Source organism: Phaethon aethereus (genome assembly GCF_964289735.1).
Source record: "Phaethon aethereus genome assembly, chromosome: 5".
Taxonomy (NCBI): domain Eukaryota; kingdom Metazoa; phylum Chordata; class Aves; order Phaethontiformes; family Phaethontidae; genus Phaethon; species Phaethon aethereus.
Window position 1 is genome coordinate 61521070 of NC_138579.1, and position 18537 is coordinate 61539606.

At 42.4% G+C, this 18537-nt stretch overlaps 1 protein-coding gene across 2 annotated transcripts in view; it reads left to right on the forward strand.

Moving 5' to 3' along the window:
- Window positions 1-16622, forward strand: part of TEAD1 (TEA domain transcription factor 1) — a gene marked incomplete at both ends in the record, with an annotated part of 101619 nt that extends 84997 nt beyond the window's left edge. For both annotated transcript variants that reach the window (XM_082000517.1, XM_082000516.1), the window contains 4 exons: window positions 2107-2280; window positions 13712-13852; window positions 15353-15505; window positions 16509-16622. In XM_082000517.1, coding sequence (XP_081856643.1) covers window positions 2107-2280; window positions 13712-13852; window positions 15353-15505; window positions 16509-16622 — 582 coding nt within the window. The remainder of the gene's footprint in view (window positions 1-2106; window positions 2281-13711; window positions 13853-15352; window positions 15506-16508) is intronic.
- Between the last annotated feature and the right edge of the window lie 1915 nt (window positions 16623-18537).

The following is an 18537-nucleotide window of genomic DNA, read 5'->3' on the forward strand; positions in this document are numbered from 1 at the left end:
CAGCAAGAAATGTTCAGCATGACTTTTAGTTATTTACTCACAGTACTGCAAGCTAAATACATGATAACATTGTCCAAAAAAACCAAAAGTTGGAGCCATGGTGCTTTCTCATATTATTTTGCATTTTTTGTTTTGTTTGTTAAAATGCCTCCGTAGTCCACTTTTGCCCTTACTGCGTAAAGTAACATGCTAAATCTGACCACGGACGCTGTTACGGTAGGCGCTTGTGGATGCCAACCAGTACAATGATTTCCTGCGTTGTGTGTAAGTGATCAATGTGCAAGCTAGACCAGCACTGGGTGAGGGCTAGCTCGCACACGTTCAGGGGCACACTCACTCCTGCATGCGTGCATTCAGCTCCCCACCACCCATTTATTTCTCTGTCGTGCCTGTTTTCCTCTTCAAGGGAGAAACAGCTTCTTCAGATCAGCTCTGCCCCTTTTGAGCTCCACATGCACTAAGTAAAGGCTGGGCAAGTTTTTCCACTTGTGCACAGAAGAAGCTGGGATGGCATTATTTTGAAAGAGAGCTGCAAGGAAAATCCATGGAACCAGTGCTCTCAGACTTGGACTTGCTTGTGCAAACACCTTAATAAAGTGTTATGCTTTCCTTTTTCCTTCCACAAGATTAAAAAAGAAATACAACCCTGTAAAAAGCATGGAACGTACCTCATTTTTGGCCCCATACACAGATGAGTGTTCTTTGATTCTCAATTCAGATTTCACTGTGCTAGATGATTTTTAAATAGATTTCAATTTAATTTCCTAAGTGCAGAAATCTAGCCAGTCCATTTCCTTTTCCCCAGCGTTTTGGACATCTGCTAGGGAAGACTCCGCTTACACTGAAGGAAGGCTCTGAGTGGATGCCCAATTAATTTAGATTTGTCATTTCAATTTGTTGATTCGGCAGGTATATTGTAAACAAAATAGCTTGAACGAGGTCTGCTTTGGGGTTTTAAATATTTTATTTGTGCTTAGCTTTTGGGAATTGCTCCTTATATACAGCATCTGTTCCATATGACACGGTTTTCTAGTGTTCATTGACTGCATATCAGCTTCCCTTTAATTGACTTAGCAAAATGTTTTGTGATCTGCATGGTTAAAAACCCCAATGTTTAATCCTGCCAGTTTTGAGCTCCTTCAGTCTGCTCATACGACACTGTGAGCCACTGATTGACTAGCGGAGGGTGGTTGGGATTCATCCTTCCGCCTTCCTTTCAGGTGCTGGAAGGTGCTCTTGTCTTGGAGAAATGGCAGCCCCTAAAAAGCCGTACTGGACTCGGTAAGGGGGCTGCTGTGGACTTCACTGGGCCAAGGATTTCCCTCAGGTGGGAAGGGGGTTGCTGAGGTGATTCCTGTGATTATAATAAGGTGCGATGGGATGAAGTTAAGAGATAGGAAATTGAAGCTGAATGTGTTTTGGCAGAGATGGTCGTCTATGGAGTTAGCTCCCAAGGGGAGTGGTAAAAGTTTGTCTCTAATATTACATTGGCCAAAACACTGGAGGACATACAATGAGGACCACTTCTATAGTAACAACAACACAGAGTAACTGGCCTTCTTGTTATTCTGGGGTTAGAAGAAAATCCCTTCCATCGCTTTTAGTTGTGGCATTAGCATATGCTATTGATAGAGGTTCAGGTTTTTTTAATAGACAAACAGGAGGTGTATATGTGTGGGCTCTGCGGCACTAGCAGAAATTCAGGCTCTGAGGACACTGGACATTAAAACATGGGTTTAAAGAGGCAGAAATGGGCTTTGCTCTTGAGCATGTTCATCTTATTATGCTCTGCGAAGGGCTCTTTATCACCGCGCTGCCGCTGGGTCTTTCAGTGTAAATTACTCCCTAGAAGATGACCATGTTGTGTGGTTTGCAGTAGGGACATAGGTTTTTTTGATGTTGACCCTTGTTCACAAGGGGCTATGACACTCTCACTGAAGTTGTTCATGGAAATCATACTGCAGAAAATCATAGTCCCAGGAGTAATGTGCAAGTCATTTAATCCATCAAAGCACACTACCCTCCACAGGAGCACACGCAGACCTGTGCCTTAATAAACCTCTGCACTTTTTGTACAGCACTGATTTTCCTCTTTCTTTCTTGCAGTACAATAAACACCTCTTCGTACACATTGGACACGCTAACCATTCTTACAGTGACCCGTTGCTTGAATCGGTGGACATTCGTCAGATTTATGACAAATTTCCTGAAAAGAAGGGCGGTCTAAAGGAACTGTTTGGGAAGGGGCCCCAAAACGCTTTCTTCCTCGTAAAATTCTGGGTGAGTAAGACATGACATGGAGAACCTCTCTTGTCGATAAGGCCTGTGTTTAGTAGTTAGCACCCTTTGGGGTGCTTGTGGAAATTTCTTCTGTCATCATTTAAAAGTGCAAAGCTGTATATCCTTCAGGTAGGACGCTGGCCCAGAGCCGCTCTTGTTGACAGCTCCACAAGAAGTCTGCGTTGCAGACGACATGCAAAGGCAGATGCGTACCTCAACTGTGCTTGACACAGCTGCTGGGCAGGAGCAAACAGGTAACAGAGCCCTGGTTTGTAAATGGGGAACTGCCATCTAGTGGTCCAAGAAAAAACGGGGAAGCCGCCTGAATGGAGCCTGCTTTTTAGTGTTTCAAGCGTTGAACACTTGCCAAATGCAAATAGTGCAAGTATCAGTCCTGCCATCAGTCCACACTTATGCAGATAGGGCCAAGTAGGATTTGAACCGAGTGTGCAGCGGGACAACTGTGAGCCTGGGAGGGTTCCAGGGTTTTTCTTAAACATTTTTTGGTTGCTAGAGCACATCTGCTTTCCCCCTGCCTTTTTGTTAATCAGCCATGGGACTCTGCTCCAAAAGTTATATCTGTTCATATCAGTCGTGAGCAAGAGTGAAAAAAGAATTTGAATGGAAGGCTGAGATGTTGTATATTGATCTAGTTTTGATAAATTTCATTGATACATCAGATTTTTATTATTGCATTTACAAAATCTCATGTTAGTGATGTTACAGGTTTGTCTAAAAGGATCATCAAATCTCCAGGCTGGATCTTACGCTTACGCTAAAGCTTCTTCTACTCATTAATTTGTTGAGGTATTTTTTGTGGTACGCTCCTTTTCATAGCAACAATTATCATCTAGACATTCTAAACTTGTCTTTTAAAACCTCAGTGAAAGGGCCATAGTCAGGGCCTAATTACAGGGTGGACAGGCTGATGCTGAAACCAGAAAAGGATGATCTGGAATCACTGTTTATGATCAGATTTCCTGGTGTTTATGGCTTTCAGTTTACCTGTGTGACCTGAAATCCTTTCCACCTTGTACATACCTCAGCCTTTATATCTTGCCAAGAGTTTCTGTGGCACCAGATTTGGAACTGGAAAATGGGAGTGGGGGAGACTCTTTTCTCAAATTTGGGTGTAGAAGGAATAAACCACTGAGCAGGAGCTGTGCAGGACTGCAGAAGAAATCCATTGAGAAATGCATGGGGCTTAAAATTGGGTGTGGAACCTGTAGACCAAGCATTTGAGGGCTGGTTGAGCAAAGAGGCCAGGAACCAGGAGACAACAGAGAACTGGGAGCTGAAACACAGCAGGCAACAGGAGCCTGGAAAAGGCAGATGAGAACGTAGGGTCAAAAAGAGGGAGGCAGTGGGAAGAGGGAGCATTTGGGATAAGGAGCCTGCAGGGAAACGTAGGGATGAAGGCACACAGCAGAGACAGGTGTATGAGCGGTGGGAACAGGACAAGCGTAAGGGCAGAAGAAATCTGGCTGCAGCGGAATAGGGCTTGGAGGTTAAGTGTCTGTGACCACTAAATACATTTCCTTGCAAAACTTGGTCTTGAACTGAGGACCATCGTCTCACCAATCCACTTTGCATAATAAATACTTGCAAAACCCACTGGCAAAATGAATGCCACCTCACTTGCCTGTTCTCAGTTCTCAAAGAGAATGCCAAGCCTCAGACTTTATATTAGCAATGGAAGCAGCAGAGGTTTGTGATAGGGTCATTGATGTATGTGTATTGTATGTTCTGCTTTTTCTCCATGTGGAAACTGATTTTCAGGCGTGCTGAATACTCAAAGATGTATCACAGCAAGTAGAGATCTTCTTTGGATCATTCAGGTCTGTATTGTACTCATGACATTGAAAATTCAAGTGAGTTTTCTCTGCTTTTTCACCTACAAGCAGTGCACACCTTTAACACCCTTGCCTCCATTCCCCATCTGGAATATGGGGTTGATAGCATCCCTTCACCTCAGGTGGTCACTGAGAAATCAAACTCATGGCTCTTTAGAAAGAATCAAAATAATGCTGTGAAGCAAACCTTTATAAATTAATAATTCTGTGTTCAGCACAGGTTTTGAGTAGTGTGCAGGAAATAGGGACTGGGCCATGCTGAATAAGGACAACAAAGAAATATTGTTATGGATGCTCAGAGGGCAAATGTGCAGTCGCGTAGCTAAAGACTGTATCATGATGCAGTTCAGCAGTCAGGATGTGCAGGCAACTTCAATCCAACATTTCCTAACCTCACTGTGCCTTCTAACATAATGGTCTTTTAATAAAATTTGTGTTGTATTAACTTGGAGATTAAAAAACATACAGTGCTAACATCCTTCTGAGTTATATATTAAAAATGTGGTCAGAATGCCTTCCTGAGCCATGACCTTAAAATAGGCCATTTTCTCTCTCATAGGGGGAGTGAGGCAGAGGGAAGGTGCCAGGGGCAGTGTTTGGATGTAGCGAGAGTCACAATGAATGCCCTTCTAGGAATAAACTTCACACCAGTGCCCCTCAGCTAGAAATATGTATAGGAAAAACAGAAGATGGCTGTGTAATTAGTCACGAGAATTAGATCCTAAACTGTCAGCTCACTATCCTTAATTTCTTTCACCCCAGTAGGATATTTCTTGAGAAAAAAGGACGTTGTTCCCATTTTTATGGGAAGTGTTGAGAAACTGTTCTAAACAGTCATATATTACCAGTGTAAAACTGGTAAAGGCTGCTGACAATCTTTTTGAACGTATTAGTAACTTCAAGTTTATTAATATGAAAATAGATCAATTTATATATTCTTATTCTTTTCTTTTAAATTAAGTATCCACTTCTGAATCAGTATCCACTCTCTCTTTATCATCTGCTACCTCCTCCTGCTCTGAAAGTTCAACTTCTCCCAGGTTCTGTTCATGTTGCATGGTTATTGCTTAGTCACAATACTCTGTCTCACCCTTTATTTAACCATTCCCCCCTTCTCATCCTTTCTGTTGTCTTCTCCCTTCATTAGCATTTAACCATCGATGGTTTGCTCAGGGCTCTAAGCTACTGAGCACACCCTAGCATCAGTGTCCAGGGACAGTCCACGTTTTGGTGGAATTTGAGTGCCATGTGAGTAAAAGAGGGCTATGAATTTGTGTTGGGCAAATAAGTACAGGTGAGAAAGCACTGCAAGGAGAATCAACAAAAGAAAACCAGGGACTATGACTGAAAGGAGTTCAGGGAAACTAGAGAAGGAAAGCAGGTGGGTGTCATGGCATGTGGAAGCTTGAAAACGAAGGTGAGGATCTGATGCCAGAAGGGATGGTGAGCCTGTAAACAGATTTAAAGAGAAGTCAGCCTGGCAGCAAAAAGGGTATTTTGTTTAGACATTGAATCTAGTGTGGAAAGCAAAGATGGGAAACAGGAATACCAGAGACGAGCACTCGCACTGACGATGACTAAGGCAGAAAGTGGCTTAGCTCTGGCAGCTGGAAAGAGTACTCCTCTTGCTCTTTCCCATTTAGTTCTGCTTGAGACTTCTCAGCAGCATGGTTTTCCCTCTGATAAAGGTAATAAGGTTTGATTACAAAAAAGTGGGAGGGAAAGGTCTGAGATTTTGCAAGAAGACATTTGGCAATTGTGGAGTTGACTTCGCAAAGCATCACAGGTATGGAGTACAAAGCAAAGTGTTGCTTTGCTTTGCAAAGGTTTATCAGTTCATACAGATTGTATCTCCTGAGAAATACAGCCTGGTGCTGGGAATGGATGAGCTACTGGCCTCAGTCCTGGTCACACATCTGGACATCACACTTTTGGGCCTCTTCCTTCCTAACAGTGCAGGAGGTATGAAAGGAAGAGACTTCTCCTTTTACACCACTTCAGCCAACCAATCTTACAGCCCTGCAAAGCACTTTCCAGGTCCTAGTCTTGCACCTTGAATGCAGTGACTCTGTTCTGCTGTTTATCCCAGGTAGTCACTGGGAACCGGAGAGTTCAGGGAAGTCACCCCAGAGACAGGCTTTTACAGCAATAGATAGAAGGAGCTTTACTTGGTATGTTTTGCGCTCAGTACAATGAGTAAATAAGGAACAGCATACTAATGATCTGGCACAGGAAATTTGTGTGACGATGATATGAAACCGGAGATTACAGGGATATAAAATGAAAACAAAAATAAACGTTCTTAAATTAATGTAAAAGTTATTTGCTAGAACACTGATGAGGAATTCAGACACGGCTGCAAAGTATCTGCAGCTGAAACCCTTCCCCAGGTGCAGGTTGAGTGCACAATCCTGCTTCTGTTACCTTACTCACTAGCAAAATAAAACCAATCTATGTAAAGCAATCAGGTATGATTCACACCACCTAATCTTAATCTGAGTAAGGTCAACATACCTGTTGGTTAGTTTGTACTTGAACTGTTTTTGTGACTTTAGAAAAGCACCAAAGTTTTTTGGTCTTTGAAGTCCTGATTAGCCTATTTAAAAGGTAAGTGAATGTGTGTTGCTTCTATTGGTTTCTTTTATTGGTTGAAGTTCTACTCATATTGATATCTAATGCTATCCCCACTGACTACTCACTACTATTTTTAAATTATCTAATACTAAATAATACACTTAGGCCTCCTGAAAGAGTTCAAACTAAATGATAGGTCACACCTTCAGCTTTACCCCAAAATGTCTGTCTAAAACATTATTGCTGGCCTTGCCTTCTTGGCCCCCCGATGCTGATTGCCCAGCGCTCTGCCACCCCTGGGTCTCCACTTCTCTTGCAGGAAGTTGACGGTGCATCCATCCCACTCACACCACCTCCCTTTTGAATCCAGTATCTCTCAGCCGCATCTCCAATACCTTCATTTTGACTCTGCTGTTCTGAGCGTGTACATCTCCATTGGCTCTGGCAAGAGAATTATCTAGGAAGGCACAACTCATTATCTCCCTTTATGCCCCTGCTAGCTTCGCTAGCCCTGTAACTTGCCCCTATCTGGCACTAGTTCATCTGGCAAACACTTTTCACTACTGGGAGCACCTTTGACATTAATTCAGCAGCACGTATCTGTCTGCTGCAGCCTAGGCTAAATTCTTCTGCTCTAGCTAGTTACTTCTCTCTCATGCTTTGCCTCAACCCCCAGCTGCAAATTCTGAGGCAGGGATTCCCTTCTTGCATGACTTTTCTGCCTAACCTACAGTATCGTGCAGTGGGTCCGTGCCTCCGTTGGGATCCTTGGTGCTGATGTAAACACACCTTGCAATAACAACACGGCCATGGGTTTTGTGTCGCTGACACTGCCACACGCTCTGCGACAAGCTTGAACTCTGACTTCTGCAGCTACAGGAACAGTTATGGGAAGCAAATATATCTGAAAGGAGGAGGGATGATTTCTAACTAGTGGCAGAAGGAAAAAAAACCAGCTGATACAAATTAATATCGGGCTGTCAGGCTTTCTACTGATCTGATCCACTGGCTTGATTTTAAATGTTTGCAGTAGCTTGAACTATTCTTCAAACTGAGGAAAGCTTAGTCAGAGCTCAGTGCAACTCTGAAATAAAGACCCAAACTCATCTGAAGATGCATGGATGATATTAATTGATGTTTAAAATGAATGCCTCTATTTGCAGGAATCTGCAATGCAAACTAGGAGTTTTAGAAAGTAATGCATATTATAATTAGGGCAAGCTTTTAAAGATGCTTTGAAGTTCTAAACATTTTTGAAATTCAAATGTGGGATGGAAATAAAGGAATCTACACAATAAAGGGGCATTAAATTATGTCCCCCAAAATTTCACTGTTTTATAGATGTAAATATATGCCATAATTAGTGGTAAGTAACATGAGGAGGATGGTTAAGTTTATTCCTATTCTTATTCAAAACAGCTGTGGCATGAAAAATAATGCTCCTTCTCTTTGTGATACACTGGAACAAACAATTTACCCGTGTAATCAGTGCTCAGAAATGGCTTGCGCCTGTGGTCTCCTCCCACCCCCTCCTGAATTTATCCCCATGTGCCTCCAGCCGTCTTAAAAGGTGCAGAGATTCTTTGTGCCCTTCATTCATACACATACAATTGTGGCTACTGCCTTCTTTTTTTTCTTTCCATTTTTTACATGTAATTTATGTTGCACAAGTCTAGAATCTTGGATTTCCCTCCACAGGCACACATGCTCACTCGCCAGCTTTGACTGGCAAATGATCTGCAGCTCACAAATGGGATCCGTAAAGCGACTGGGTCTATGGCCAGCATGCAAATATATGCAGAGCAAATTAGATATGGAAGAAAGCAGGCGTCCGTTTTCTTTTCCCCATCACGACCCTCTCAGCGTAGGGAGCTCACGTGGTGCTCGTGGAGGAGCCCTCCACACACTGATGCGAGGGCAGTAGCGCTTGAGGCTGGATCATGAGTGGAAGGGGCCGAGCCGCTGGGAAGCCGGCGCGGCTTGGCCCGTCCATCAGGAGCCCAACCATGTGGCAGACCTGGATGCAATTCCTGAGCTGCAGTGCAGCGTGCTGCGAAACGTGCCAACGACCCAGATGCTCCCCTTGGAAAAAATTGCTTCACAATTTGGAGTCTCTGCTCTTTGATCACTCTTTGGAGAGGAGGAGGGGAGGCATGATGCAGTCATATGAGTAACACACCTCCCTGCAGTCAGCAGTTGTTAAAACCTACATGTTGTTAATAAGTGACCTTATGTGCTTCATGTTAACTACTGAATGCCAGTGTAAATTGTTCTGGCCCTCCCCAAATCCCACTGTTTCCAGTAGATGCTGTTTTCCTTCTACTCAGCAGGAAGGATTTAGACTCTTCTCAGCAATTTTTGCTGGAGTTGCTTTTTTGTTAGCGAAAGCTGTTATTATTACACAAGCGCTCTACCGTCTGCCCCCCGCCTTTAACACAAGAGCCTGGGAGCTCCTTGGAAGTGAATGGGATGAATACTTTTTTTTAAAATTTTTACTCTTTATTTTTGTTGCAGCCAGCTCTGTTCTGGTGCTTGCTCTGGCACACTGGCAGAGGCTTCTCCATGCAGCGTGTCAAACACTTGGTGCTCTTAATATGTAATATTTTCAGTGCTACCCGTTGTCAGGCTATAGTTTATTAATGAATTAATCCCGCTCTTACACAACCACTGTAGCTAGGTTGCCAGAAAGCTGAGTGCCTCTCCCACCTCCAAATGCATTCAGCTAATATAAATCTCAGCTCTCGGAAATAAATCAAAATTAGAGTTTTACTCCTGAAAGTAAAAAAAAAAAAAAAATTAAAAAAAAAAAAAAAAAAATCCGTTTGTGTTTTTAATTTTTGGGGGTTTTTTTCCTAAATGGTATTGATCTTGTATGTTACAATTCAATGAGTAAATGGACTCTTGTTCATCACATGTGATCATGCCATAATATTTGAAATGCCGTAATATTTGAAAGCATGCCAATATATTTGAAATAACCATTCAAAAGGTTATTTAGCTGTATATGCTACAATAGTGCTCACCAACCCTAATTCCATAGGTCATGGGCCAGAGCATAGTTGCGTAAGCAGCCGTACAGGAGGGAAACCTGGTTTACAGCCCAGGAAGACTTGCAATTTGAGTCTGAAATGCAAGAGAACAGCTAGAGACAGAGCACCAAGGAATAACGAGACAAAGCTGGTTGCAGCATGAGAGGCTGCAAGCACAGCGCTCCAGAAGCCTGACTGTTGTCACCTTTTTCACAGGGATCACTGAAAAAGAGAATTATAAGGAGACAGTTAATTGAGGTTAATAAGATAAACCCCTATATTTCAATTTTGCTGTTATTATACTTATCTAGTCTTGCCTCTTCTGTAATACAGGCAGTGAACCTCACTAAGTAATGTCTGCCTCTGGACAATAAGCCTTCTTGAACTAGAGCATCCCTGTTAGTTAGATGTTTATCTTGGTTAAAAAAGACACCAAGAAATGGTGATTCCACCGCATTTGAAAATTATGCCAGCATCTCATTGCCATCCAGGTTACCAGCCTCTGCCTTGTTTCTCATTTAGCTTTTGTGTAGATTTAGCTTTCTGTCTTTTAATGTCCTTTTCTGCAAGATTTAATCTATCAGAAGACTCTTCCCCATGTAGCAACTTGTAGGCTATGACAAAGTCGTGGAAAAACTTCCCTTGGAAAAAGTAAGTAGATGGAGTTTCATTAGTCATTCACTACAAAGGATGTTTTCCAGACCTGAAATCATTCTTGTAACTGTTTTCTGAACACTTTCCAATTTTCCAACATCCTTTCTGAAATGTAGACACAAAAACTGGAATCAATACCGTAGTAAGGAGCCTGTTAAAACTGAATACTAGGGTAATGCATCACTGTAACACATCACCTTATTCCTGCTCAAAGCTACATCTACAACTCTTATAGCCACAGCAGTGCCCATTTTTAGCACGGGTTTTGGGGTTGGTTTTTTTTTTGGTAGTCTCATAACCTTTGAGTTGGGGGAGAGTCCTTGAATTTTAATTGTGACCCACTGTCGTCAGTTCAAGAAATGAAATTTTGCTTTCAGGTGTATGTGATGAACCCCTTACTGTGTAAGCCATAACAATACAATTAGCAAGTTTTCACCATCATTTTTTAATCAAGGTTTTGTGTTTTACTAGAAGTGGTAGTCTTTCCTTCTTTTCTAAAGGTATTCAGCATGGAACAGAGCTTTCAACACCTGGTTCAGAATACTTCTTTGACGTGACAATCCTCTCTTCGCAACGATACACGCTCCTTCCTAGTGTTCATGTACTTGGCTTCTAGTGAAAAAATTTGGACCCAGACTGAGGAGCAAGTTTTGTTGTAGTATGTGAGAACAGACAAAATTCTTTCAGTATTAAAAGAGGCTTTGGTGAAACCTTCATTTAAGAGCATTTGCCATTGCCAACTCTTATGATTTTTATGTTGTTGTTATACTTTTTGGAGGAAGTTTAAAGCTCAGCTCTCAGTAGTTTGTAATCAGTTGAACATGAAAACTGTTGTTTAAAGGAAAATTCTGTCTTCCCTTGAAGACACCTTTATTGTGTGCTAGAGTTAAAAAAATATCGAATAGCAAATAAAAGTAATTCACATCTATATTACCATCATGGGACTTCTGTAACAATGTCATGATTGCATAAGAGTAAATCAAGACATTTGACTGATAATTTCAAGCGTTCCTCATTCAAACATCGGGGCCCCAGCCTGTATTTTTTGTGTACACAGGACTCCTGGTGATTTCAGCAAGAGTTGGAAGAGCTGTGGGAGTGATCACCAGGGTGCCAGATGGCCACATGTTTTACTTTTCCAGGTTAAATGTCAGCATGTAAATACAACAATTAGATTTTTCTTTCAGTGGGCTTCAAAATCAGAAGGCAGCAGACAAAAAGTTATTATTTTTTAGCTCTATAAACAGTTGTTATTGCAGCTTGAAATGTAAGGTCTATGCGGTTGACTCTTTTGACAACATGAAATTGTGAGGAGCATTTTAGTTATGATTTCTTAAATATTTTGTCCATATCTGAAAGGAAAAAAAGAAAATAGGAATATGGTTTGCTAGTAAAATTGCAACTGTGGTAGCAGCAGGAATAACTGCTTTTTAAGAGATTACTACTGTTGTTTTTGTTGTTGTTATTTACAGCAATGCAATTGTCTTGTCAGAAATCCCTATTCTTCAGAAATTCCAGTGCAGCGGCTGTGGCATGGCTGATGGCTGCTACAGTTTGTCATGTTTAGATGTTTGTCATGTTTCCATCACAAGCCAGCTGTGATGGCAAATTGCTTATTTACTATTAGCTTAGAACAATTTCTTACAGCTCACTGTGAACACACTGCTTTAGATGTACATTAAACATTAACCGCTGACCGCATGCAAAACATGTGCGAGAAACAAGGTGTCATAGCGATAGGATTTCTTTCTGTTATGCAAAATACGTGACTATAGGGCTGTTTGTGTTACTGTGTGTAAACCTCAGGAGAGTTCTCCACTGATTAATTTACCAAAGCCAGCCTGGAGTAATCTTAGCCCTGTGTCTTCTCCGTACCACAAACTAGCTCAGTATGTGCTATTATCAGCGTATTGCCTCACAATGTTATACCACAAATAAGGACTGGAGACACTGAGTGGAATTAATGAGTTGTTGCCTAGTTAAAAATTAAATAGCAGTTACAAATGACCTGAACTATAGTGAAGGCAGGATTATAAATGTTCCACACCAACTAGTAAATAAGCATACTGGTAAACTGGGTTTTTAAAGAGTCTCAAGATAGACATGAAAGTATCTGTCAGAATCTTTCTGTTAGATGTCTATATTAGCTGTAAAAACAAGCAGAGCGAGACTTGCAAGTGAAACAGCTGCGAAAGTGCATTTCCCTGCTCAAATGCTCGTCTCGGAGCAAGTTAAAAATTCAGGCGATTCTTAGATGTTACGCTGCAGTAGCTGATCAGCTATTTCCACATAAAAAGAAAACCCTGCCCACTCTCTCCTTGGGCACCAAAGATGTCAGCACAGCTAATGCCTGAATCAACAAATCCAGCTGTGGATATCTCTCGACTCTGCCTGTGTCCGTATTACTGCTCTTTTAAGTTAAGGGCCTGTGAAAATGGCTTCGTGATGACAAAGAGCAGAGTGGCAGAGCAGCTTCAGCGCTGCCGGGGAGGCCGGATTCAGCGTGTGATCTGTGCCGTCGCTTTGTAGCCGAACTAATCACGCGGCGCCGAGGGCTTGGATTTGGATATAAATAATTAAAGGTAGCACTGTTCCTCACTTGATCCTGCAAGTCCCAGTCTCTGTTGCTAGATGTCAAAGGCAGCTGGGTGGTTATGGAGGCTGCAGGGAAATACTGAAAGAAATCAAATACTTTCAGTAATATTTTAGTGGCGCGGTAGGCAGGGCTCAGTGCGCACGCAGCTCGCGTGAAGCCTGAGAGTTGCGTCACGCAGCTCGCGTGAAGTCAAGTATTTTGCTGAATCGGGGCCATATGGCTTGAGAGAGTCTTATCAGAGATCGATTCCCGTGCTGCGCGGCTGCCTCCCCTCGCCGTGAGGATTTCATTGCTTTAAGGAAGGAAAAGGAGGAAGCGTAGCTTGGCCCCTCAGGAGCGGGGTGGCTCGCTTGAATTCGAGGCCGCGGGGCAGGTTCCCTCCAGAGGAGTCAGCTCTGGAGCCGGGCTCCTCGCAGGTGATCGTTCCCTTCGCTCCAGGGACTACATCGGCTGCCTGCCAGGCAAGAGCGGCACCTGTAGCCCAGAGAAATACTGGGTTGTCCTTTGTTGTTTAAAGTTTGAAAAAATTGCCACTTCTTTAAGGTTTTTACTGCAACAGTTAGGCGGATACTTTCCTGACAGACTGTTAACTGTTGTCACTTTAAAACTCCCCCCTCTCTCCCTTATTTCTGAAAAGAAGAGTCTGCTAATTACAGCTTATGATACTGACATATGTTGCCAAATGAAAAATAAGATCTTCAACATCTATTACTTTTTCCTAACAGGCTGACTTAAACTGCAACATTCAAGATGATACAGGAGCGTTTTACGGAGTCACTAGTCAGTACGAGAGCTCAGAAAACATGACAATCACCTGTTCCACCAAAGTCTGCTCATTTGGAAAGCAAGTAGTAGAAAAAGTAGAGGTGCGTGTTGTGATGGGATGTGTGGGATGATTCTCTGGTTCCCTTTCATTTTAATTAGGCTTTTCCTCTCTCTTGTCTTTACTTTGCTTTTTTCTGTCTTTTCCTTCCTTCCTCTAATCCTTCCTGAAAGACTGTTTTCCTTCCCAGCAGTGTTTCAGGTTCATTTTAAATCCCTGTGTGAATGGTGACACTACAGTTAAGTAAAATCCCAGTTACCTGTTGCTTTGGAGACCTACCCTCCCTCCCTGCCTGTGGCACCCTTCGGTGGGGAACCTGCAGCTGACGTCAGTGCTGCCTCCTCCATCACCTGGCAGGAAAAAGCTGAAGCAAAAATGCTTTTGCACCCATTTCCAAACACTTGGCCAGCCACGTAGCCTGTTTGGAGCCATACTACAGTGACAAGCTACCTTCTATCATCCAGATTTTTTTAAACATTTTGAAGCCATGGATGGTATGCTCTGTTTCACCTATACCCATGCTTAGTTTTTCTTATTTTATGCACAGAAGGACATGCTTTCCCCAGTCGCCAGCAGCTTTTGAATACAAAGTTGCATATTTTCATAATATGCAAGGGCCTTTATTTATTTATTACCTTTTCTAAGCACAGAACTCTGTGTCATGGTCACGTAGCTATCTATCTGGTTTACTGTACAATGGCACTGCAGCTATTTAACTTGTCTCCTGTGTGCCAAGCCCCACACCCACATTTGTTACCTGCAATATAGTTTTTGTACGGGCACTTTAGCCGAGAGCTGCAGGTTGAGCCTTTATAGATGTCCCGGTCACTGTTCATGTTCTTCTTATACTAAATATGTTTTCTGTGCGTGGTGACCATAAAAGTTTTCCATCATTTCCATTATTCCAAGCTTAGAGAAGGACAAAAAACCCCACAAGCCACTGAGTACCTGATCTGAGCAATTGGTAGCTGGGCAGCAGGAGTCCAAGAGTTGCAGCCGTACCTTCGTTCAGCCCCTTGTGAGCTCCTGCAACCTGAATCAGTCTGGTCTTCTTCTGACTGTAGTCTTGCACCTCTCTTGCACCTTTCTGTAATTCATAAATTGCTTATTAATGCAAAAATATAGCTATGTCTGTATGTGTATATTTATGCATAAACATCTAAGCTTATTTTTGCTGTTACCTTTGTAGACAGTTGCCTCGAGACTACTGTAAAATCATCTTACCACTAAGTTGGCTGCTTAATTCGTTTTTACTTGACTTGGACTTACTTTTGTGTAAGCCTCATCTGTTCATGTTTTTTAATTCACAGGTTAGAGAACAAGTAGTGATACTGTAACTTGTTTTAATAATTAAGGGCCCTTGAATTTTTAGGAAGGCACTGCATTAGCTTGGGCAGGGAGTTAGCAAGTGGGGGGGGGGGGTGTCTGAGAGCCACTTTCTCTTTTCTCTGTCTACACAAAGAAAAAAACAGGTTTAGTGTTCACGTTTTTGCAATTTCTGAATTATCTTATCTTATTCTAAGTGCTTTTTTTTTTTTTTTAGACTGAATATGCAAGGTTTGAGAATGGCCGATTTGTGTACAGAATAAATCGCTCTCCGATGTGTGAATATATGATCAACTTCATACACAAGCTGAAGCATTTACCGGAGAAATACATGATGAACAGCGTGTTGGAAAATTTTACGATTTTATTGGTATGGACTCACTTTTTATTTTTCCATTTCTAAAATACTCTCAGGCTTTGTATGGCTTGCTTAACTTGTAATATTTAGAACCAGTTTCCGAATCCCTTAGTCATGTTGCTTACTAAACAAATCATCCCATTGACTTCAGAGTAATACTCTTGGAATTGTGCACTATAGACGCTGAGGATGAAAAGGCTGAGCTGGCTGAGAACATGAACAAACATCTTACAAACATCTTTAGTTACTTTCCAAAAATTCAGCTTGCTTCTCCCTTTTTTTCATGCAAGTCTCTATGTGGTGTTTGTAGAGAGCCCGAGGCAGTAACTTTGAACCATCCCATTCATCTAATGTGTTCTTACCGGGATGCCAGTTATAATACTGCAAATGTCAGTGGTGTTAATTAGTTCTTGGGCCAGGAAAGCATGCAGTAATGTGTACACCCAATAGGTGATCTAAACCATGAAGAATGGTCCACAGAGTGGCCTCTAAACCAGTCTCACCCAGTTACCCAGCTTGCTTTCACTGTGGCTTTGCGGTGGCTCCTCAGCCAAGCACTTAGAGCCGTGGGCTGCTGCCGCTGCCGTAAGATTGGGGCAGACCCCAGGGCCGGCGGCATGGGGAAGACATAGGGCCCTGAGCACGGAGCCACGTGCACCCTGCTCAGCTGCCGTTGGCAGGCGAACACAAGGTGATAAGGGTGCGCTGGCTTCCCTCTGCTGCAGCAAGACCCAGGTTGAGGAAGGCCGAGCCAAGAGCACGCAATGGCGGCTCATGGTCAAGCAGCCAGGGTGGGATGAATCTCGGCACCTTCTGCTGGGAGCTCTGCCCCAGAGCAGAGTGTGCGAGCGCAGTCGCGGAGGTCGGCTGAAATGGCCAAAGAGAGCGCGAGAGGATACGCGTTTCAAACAGCCACATCCAAAGATTGTCTAAACTAAGCCAGTCATTTCTTGGTTTGGCCTTGGTGTTTCCAAGTCCCTCATACCCCGTCTGCCTCTTCCTTCCCCTCAAACAGGTTGTAACAAACAGGGATACACAGGAAACCCTGCTCTGCATGGCTTGTGTATTTGAAGTGTCGAACAGCGAACATGGAGCACAGCATCACATCTACAGGCTTGTAAAGGACTGAGCAGTTATTTATATATACACTTCATTTCACTTCTTTATCAAAACACAGACTGTAAACCTCAACACTAAGTGGCAGTGCCTCTGGCCCAACTTTCACCCACATTTTTCTAAATCCTGTTTTAGTGAAGTCATTTTTAATGTGTTCATATATAATTGTAGCTGTGAAATTCTGGTACAGTTGTAAAAATTATTTCTAAAACTAAGTGTTCTTCAAATTTGTAAACCACAGTTCTTTGGGAAGACTGTATTTAAGAACCTAACGCCTCTGTCTGTGGAGGCCTATTTTTAATTCTGATAGAAAAATGTATGACAGAGCATTTGCCATGGGGAAAAACTGACAGCATTTATAAGAATTTATTTTGGGTTTTTTTCCAACATGAAATACTTGTTTTATGATGCAAGTGAAATTGAAATGAATCTTTAGCTATAACTGTAAATGAGTACGCAAAGTTAATAATCTTTATAGAATTATCTTTGTAACTAATTAGGGTGGAAGATATGGACGAATGTAATTCACTAAATTATTTTTTAAAATGAAACGTTTTTCTGTTTGAAACCAAATGAAAAATATAGCCTTAAGAAATGCCTGATAGAAACAGACAGGTCCTAAAATTAGGCAAATTTTGTATTTTTTTCTCAACGCTAAAACTAATCTTCTAATCCATTAAACTTTCAAACAGGTATTGCAGAGAAAGAAAACATCATCCCTTACCCCTAACATATCTAGTGTATTTTAAAAGAGTATAAAGTTGTATTGTACTAATATGAAAATTTGAGTATTTAATGAAAAAGATGGCTCATTTTGCAATAAGTAGGTAAATACTGAAGATTTAGACTCGCATTATATGTAGTCTTGTGTGTGCAGTTATATTTTGTATGGACAACTACGTTTTCTAGTAAGTTGAGTGAAAAACTTGCAACTCTGAAATTAACAGATGAACGGAAACAACTGACATTGCGACAGCATTGAGTAATTCGTAAACTGAAAGTAAAACACTAATTAGTGTTTGAAAGAAGAATACGTACACCTCTGAAAGGATCAACAGCTTTAATATCTATGAGATGCTAGAAAATCAGAACCAACATCAGGCAAAGAAGATTGGAAAGGGGAGATTTTTTTTTTCTCCTTTTCCTCTTTATCATGGTGCTCTTACACCTCTCCCCATTGTCTCTCCAGTTCCGACTGGCGAAGAGCTTGTATGAAAGAAACACGTGCGTACCACGTGGGGTCTGATGTCCTTTTGCATCCGGATCTGGTTAGTATTCATCCTTCTGATATATTCAGGGAAGACTCCAGGAAGTGAAGTACAGCTGGAGATATTTTAATACTGTAAGGATTCAAACCATGGATGTGGGTGTGAGCGATTGTCCGAGATACGCACACGTGAGCGAAGTAGTCTCATTCCTCCTGGCTACACCAGAGAGTGTTGCTCAGTCTCTTTTCCTCTGCTGCACGGGAGCACCGCCCCGCCGCTGCCCAGGCAGCAGTTGTTTCAGCAGGTGCTGGGCCAGCAGTGGGTTCTCACGTGGAACACTTGTCTGAAAGGCTGAGGGCTGCCCGGCCAAGCACAAGCCACCTTAAAGATCAGTCACAAGGTATCGGCAGAGAGCGTTCTTTGGGAAGGCCTTTTGCAGTCCTGCATCGGAGAAGTTAACATTTAGCAGGTCCCTCCTCCCTGCCCTTTACCCATGTGTGTCCATGCACAATTTCAGTCCAGAATTTACTCCCAGGCACAGCGCTGTAGTCTTCAAAAAAGCCAATCTTAATTTTTGGATTTTATATTTCTCCGTAGTACCCTCTGTTAGCATTGCCCGTCGTTGAATTATCTGGACTAGAACGTAGCCTAGATGAGGTAGCGGGTTGCTGGCTGTCTGCGTCAGACCAGGTTCATCCTTAATGCTGGTGAGGACTCGGG